We start from the raw sequence: 6,586 nt of genomic DNA on the forward strand, positions 1-6,586 counted from the left end.
TCCTGGGATCAAGTCCCTCATCAGGCTCCTTGCTCAGCGAGGAGTCTGCTTCTCCCTCTTCCTGTTCTACCTGCTCTGCCTGCCGCTCCCACTGCATCTGCTCGCATGTGGCGCGCGTGCTCTCTCTCTCTCTCGTTAATTAATTAATTTAAAAAATCAGTCTTAAAAAATATTTAGCCAGAGACAAGATGTATTATAAGTCAAGACGTTACTGTCTGTAATTTCAAAGTGTATCTACCATACGTGAATGGTATCTTACAAATCATCGGTAATGCTCTCTCTCCTACCAGGGTAGGCGGCATGGGTAGGAGCTGTGCGCATGCTACTCAGGGCTTTTCAGCAACATCAGTTATTTTGAGGTTAGAGGTTTTTGCCCATTTTGTTCACTGCTTCTTACAGTAGCTAACATAAGGAAGGTGCTCAATAAATATTTGTAGGCCTAATGCTTTGGGTTTTGTTTTAAACTCAGTGCCTCCCTCAAATGATGTTATGTTAGAATATCAGGGTTAGTAATTCTTATATTGCTCATGTTCCCCTATATAGCGTCACACTGCTCAGCTCCGGGAAGAGCTGCTAAAACTTCCCTGTCCCGAAGGCTTGGACCCCGATGCTGATGATGCCGCGGAGATGTGCAGTGCTACAGCAGGTGCTGAGGAGACTCTAATGCATGATCAGGTCAAACCCAGCAGCAGTAAAGACCTCCCCAGTGACTTCAAATTATGAGCTGCATTGACATGGACTTCATAGACACAAAGGCTTTGAAGCACAAGCCAAATATGTCAATATTTGTATGTAAGAAACTAATTATGTAATAGTTATTGAAACTGAAACTATACTATGCCCTTAAGGAGATCCATTTTAATTCAAGATGATCTTTTCTTTACCTGTACAAGAGTGTAAACTTTTTTGTGCTTTTATTTTTCAATTGTGAGAACCACTGATTGGTATGTTCAACAAATTTGTGTATACAAAGAAATGGATAAATCACTGATATATAAGGGAAACTACCTTAGGAAAGAATGTTTACTGAATGTTTATTTTGTTTTTTTTTTTACTGTAGAGTGAGGGGTTGTTAACAAAGAATATATATTGGTCATTCTTACAACTACTATTTAAAGTCAGCAACTTTTCACTGAATTTGATAGATTTTATGTTTGGCCATATCTTCATGCTCATCTTTGATTTCTGAAGACCTCCTACATACACTTAAATAAAGGTTAAATGGACATACTCCCTCTTTTTTGATTTATTGGTACATTTTTTTAAATGATAAATATGCCATAAAATGCATTATAGCTGGAGACTTGCACTTGTATGGATGAATTTATTACATTCAACGTATTTAATTTTATGCCTTCTAATTCTAAGATGCAGAAAAAATAAATGAACATGATTTTATTCTATGCCAACATTTGGGCCTGTGAATGTATCCGTTATTTGAATTTAAGTATATGAGAAGGAATGGTCAATTTGAAAAGTCACTCTAAACTGATTTTTTCCTAAAGGGCTCCTTTTTTCCTGGACTCTGGTTTTATTACTAAAGTCACATGTATGTATGAAAACACTGAGGCTCTGTAGAGCAGAGAGCATTCCTCTCTGGTGCTGTTACAGTACGTTCTGTACCTGCCACACAGGCTCATTTTCATGCAAATTCTTCTTAGAGCCAAATAAATAAAGACTTAGGTGTATTAGTATGTCTTGTTTCTAAAACAGTTTGCCATGGTGTGAAATGCTCTTTCTACAAAGAATTGGACACTTTGAAGACCTAAGCATGGGAAAGGAAAGGATATTTTTTCAAAGACCACTGATCACAAAGGAAAAGCTAAGGTGATTTTTGACAGTATTTATATAAAATGAAGTGGTGTGTGGAAACCTTGAATCTGGAGGTGACCAGAAGGAGAAGCTATATTCTGAACACAGAGCTGCTCTCTGAAGAAAAAGGGGAACTAGGGAGTATGATACTGTCTGATGTACAAGACATAGTGCTCCCTAAGCATGGATAAGGGAGGGGAGATGAAAAGTTGTAACACACACTGTTAGGTGTGGTGGGTGGTAAGCTACATACACCAAGAATGACAAAATAGAGTCAATTTATGAGAAAGAAGAGTCAATTAAATGTCACTCACACACATGCTAGCTAAAATCTAGGTTTAAAATAATGAGCAATAAGAAGTAAAAGGATAGTCGTCAGTCCTCTAGGCTTTTCGTTTTTTTTCCTGTCAGGGTCCTGTCAGGGATGGATGATGAAAGCTGTATCAGGTGTATTGTTTGCCTCCAACTTAGGATTTTATTTTATTTTTTTAAAGATTTGTATTTATTTAATTGAGAGAGCGAGAGCGTGCATGCAGGAGTGGGGGTGGGGGGCAGGGGCAGAGGGAGAGGGAGAAGGAGACTCCTCACTGAGCAGGAGCCCAATGCAGAGCTCGATCCCAGACTTGGAGATCATGACCTGAGCCGAAGGCAGGCGCTTAACCAACTGAGCCACCCAGGTGCCCCAGAATTTTATTTTTAATCACTGAAATAAGGTTGGGTCATTTTCTCCAATTCACACCACTAGTCTTCAGAAAGTTTTTTAAGAGGAAAGTAACAATACCAGTACTCTAAGGTCCAATTCATGTTTTTAATAAACCAAGACCTAGGGGCGCCTAGGGGGCTCAGTTGGTTAAGTGTTGGCTCAGGTCATGATCCCCAGGTCCATGAGCCCCACATCAGGCTCCCTGCTCAGCGGAGAGCCTGCCTCTCCCTCTCCCACTTCCCCTGCTTGTGTTCCCCCTCTCTCTCTCTCTGTCTCTCTCTGTCAAATAAATAAAATCTTAAAAAAAAACAAACCCAAGACCTAAAAGTCTAAATTTGAGACTGATTAACATGGTTCCATCTAGGATCCTGACTTTGAGCACTCACTTTGGTAGTAGGTACAGGTTCCTGCACTTGAGGGTTGAATGACAGACATGGAAACATTATGTTGGTACAATTGAGAGGTTCTCTGATAGAGTTTACAGGGTACTATTGGGAACACAGAGGAGGAACACTTAGCTCAGGCAGAATATTAATGGGCATTGAGATGATGTGGTCAAGAAAGGCTTCCTCAAGGAAGATAGCCTGAGTCTTGAAGGATGAGGATAAAGAAGTTAGGCTCGGGCACCTGGGTGGCTCGGTTGTGTCCAACTCTTGATTTCACTTCAGGTCATGATCTCAGGTTCGTGAGATCAAGGCCTGTATGGGGCTCCGTGCTCAGCACAGAGTCCGCTTGAGATTCTCTCTCTCCCTCTCCCTCTGCCCCTCACCCCATTCATGCTTTCTCTCAAAAATAAAGAAATCTTTTTTCTTTTTTAAGATTTTATTTATTTATTTGACAGAGACACAGAGAGGGAACACAAGCAGGGGGGAGTAAGAGAGGGAGAAGCAAGCTTCCCACTGAGCAGGGAGCCTGGGACCATGACCCGAGCCGAAGGCAGACGCTCAACTACTGAGCCACCCAGTCGCCCCAAAATAAAGAAGACTTAAAAAGAAAAAAATAAAAAAGCCAGCAAAAAGAAGTTATTACAGACACAGGAGAATGAGGGGAAAACTCAGTAGCACATTGGATTGTAAGAGATAAAGTACGAGGGGTGCCTGGGTGGCTCAGTCGTTAAGCGTCTGCCTTTGGCTCAGGTCGTGATCCCAGGGTCCTGGGATCAAGTCCCACATCGGGCTCCCTGCGCGGCGGGGAGCCTGCTTCTCCCTCTCCCACTCCCCCTGCTTGTGTTTTCTCTCTCGCTGTCTCTGTCTCTGTCAAATAAATAAATAAAATCTTAAAAAAAAAAGATAACGTATGATAGTCAAATGAAATATAGGCTGTAATGTTAGAAAGGTAGGAGGGCTTGGATCATGGAAGACAAAAGTTTCCAAGATAGAAACAGACATGCCCAAGCAGAGAAAGTCAATTATCATATGGTTTCACTCATGTGGAATATAAGGAATAGCATGGAGGACATTAGGAGAAGGAACGGAAAAATGGTGGGGGGCGGGAATTGGGGGGAGATGAACCATGAGAGACTATGGACTCTGAGAAACAAACAGGGTTTCAGAGGGGAGGGGGGAGGGGGGATTGGTTAGCCTGGTGATGGGTATTAAGGAGGGCACGTACTGCATGGAGCACTGGGTGTTATATGAAAACAATGGATCGTGGATCACCACATCAAAAACTAATGATGTATGGTGACTGACATAACATAATAAAATAAAAAACAGACATGCCCACTGGGTCAACCGAGACACGGGTACAAATCCAGTTGCAGACCTTGAGGGGAGCTGGATAGACAGCTGGAGCAGGCAGCCAGGGTAGCAGAGGACTGGTGCTTGGAGCCTGGGCCAAGCTGCTGCACGGATTCCTCTGTCTTGGGCAAGGTGGTCAGAGCATGGCAGGGCTTTGGGTTCATCTAGATTTATAATACTGTAAAGTTTAAAAGAATTTTTTTTTTTAAGATTTATTTATTTTGGAGAGGGAGCATGAGCTGTATTTTTGTTCCCTAATAGGTGAGCACAGGGAGCTGGCTATGGGCGTATTCCTGGAAGCCATGCCTACGCTGCAATGGTTAGCAATACCTTAATTATCTGTAGAAACAACTGCGAACTACATAAATCTCACTATACCAAAATCAAATCCCCAACTCCCCAGATCCCCCAAATTACCACAGCCACTCTAATGCCATGTGATTGGAGAAGTGTGTCTGAGTGGAAGGCAGGATAGACTTAACTGACTTAAAAATATCTTACTTTGGGGTGCCTGGGTGGCTCAGTTGGTTGGGCGACTGCCTTCGGCTCAGGTCATGATCCTGGAGTCCCGGGATCGAGTCCCGCATCGGACTCCCTGCTCAGCGGGGAGTCTGCTTCTCCCTCTGACCCTCCTCCCTCTCATGCTCTCTCTCTCTGTCTCATTCTCTCTCTCAAATAAATAAATTAAAAAAAAAAAAAAAAAAATATCTTACTTTAAAAAAAAGTTTTATTAGGATATATTTCCCATACCATACAATGTACCCATTTAAGTGTACAATTCAATGGTTTTTAGTATATTCACAGATATGTGTAACCATCACCACCACCAGTTTTTTTTAAAGACTGATTTATTTGAGAGAGAGAGCACATGCGTGAGCTGGGGGATGGGCAGAGGGAGAATCTCCAGCAGACTCCCCACTGAGTGCAGAGCCTGACTTGGGGCTCCCTCTCACCACCCTCGGATCACAACCTGAGCTGAAATCAAGAGTCAGATGCTTAATTAACTGAACCCCCCCAGGTGCCCATCACCGCCAATTTTAGGACATTTTCCTCTAAAAGAAAATCTGTATCTTTTAACTTTATCTTTCACCCCCCTCTTCCCACCCCCCTCCACCCGCCAGCCCAAGGCAATCAATCTACTTTCTGTTACTTCAGCAAATTTTACATAGTCTTATGATCAAGTGGCTACATTGTTAGAACCATTCCCAAAGCCTTGGGAGGGGCCATGAACCTTAAGATTCATTAACCTCTACCTTTATTTTTCAGGAATCCATACATTCAGTTCCCTGCTATTCACAGAGTTGATTGGATCTAGTACAGTGTGTGTGTGTGTGTGTGTGTGTGTGTGTGTGTGTGTGTGTGTTCTGTGAAAACTCTGGCGGGGTAAAAGCTCATTTGGAACATCACGTAAAGCTGACTAAAACAAGAGAGAAACTCAAGGAGGATAGGATTCAAAAGGTTACAAAGACTTTGAGACTCTTGGAGTTAACTTTTTTTTTTAGGCTTCCTTTTTCCCAAGTAGAAAAGCTCAGTATTGTCTGTTTGGTGTTTTGTCTCCCAATTTTTTTAGAATGTCTTTTAAACATACAATTGATTCTGTCAAAAGCTTCCTATAGTGTCCATTGTTAGTCTAAGTAAAACAGGGTTTGTTTGGTTTTTTTTCTTTTCTTTCCTTTTTTTTTTTAATTTTAATTTTTCCATTGACCAAGGGAAAACTCAAGAGTTAGGATTGTGGTGTGACTTTATATAAGAAGCAGAAGTTCTTCCAGGAAGCAGTTTAGACTTTGACATAGTTGAACTTCGACACACCAAGAAGGGGGCCGGTGAGGTTAACAGTATGTGCTTGGTAACCATATCTCAAATTTTCCAACTGAGTGGAGGCCTACTAGTCCTAGACTGTATGACCAATGACCCAATAATCATTGACATTAGACTTTAGCTTAAACAAAATGACCTTCTTTCATAGACTGATAAGGCAGGGAGTGAGTGCTCCCATGAAGGTTGTACAGGGAATCCATGCGAAGTTTGATCCATGGTTTTGTCTCGAACCCGTCACCCGTTTAACAACCTCATGGCCAGCTTGGATTGGAGTGGAGACATACTGGGCATGTGTTTTCACACATTCCCTATGGAATACTCCCTTAGACATCCTGCAGAAAAGGACAGTTCAGGACAAAGCAAAAATACACACACAAAGCAAGACTTCGTACATATAGACCAACATCAGCAAAAGCAGTGCAAGCAGCGAGAAAAGCAGTGTGGTAGGCAGCGTCCAAGGTGACACCGATGGACCCTGCCTCCTTCCCCTTGCATGTGGGCTGGACACACAGAT

At 42.3% G+C, this 6,586-nt stretch overlaps 1 protein-coding gene across 2 annotated transcripts in view; it reads left to right on the plus strand.

Moving 5' to 3' along the window:
• Positions 1–1,688, plus strand: part of BIRC6 (baculoviral IAP repeat containing 6) — a 222,930-nt gene extending 221,242 nt beyond the window's left edge. For both annotated transcript variants that reach the window (XM_021697618.2, XM_044918838.1), the window contains exon 74: positions 544–1,688. In XM_021697618.2, coding sequence (XP_021553293.2) covers positions 544–723 — 180 coding nt within the window. In that variant the 3' untranslated portion in view covers positions 724–1,688. The remainder of the gene's footprint in view (positions 1–543) is intronic.
• The last annotated feature ends 4,898 nt before the right edge of the window (positions 1,689–6,586 follow it).

The sequence above is a fragment of the Neomonachus schauinslandi genome, chromosome 10 (assembly GCF_002201575.2).
Source record: "Neomonachus schauinslandi chromosome 10, ASM220157v2, whole genome shotgun sequence".
NCBI lineage: Eukaryota > Metazoa > Chordata > Mammalia > Carnivora > Phocidae > Neomonachus > Neomonachus schauinslandi.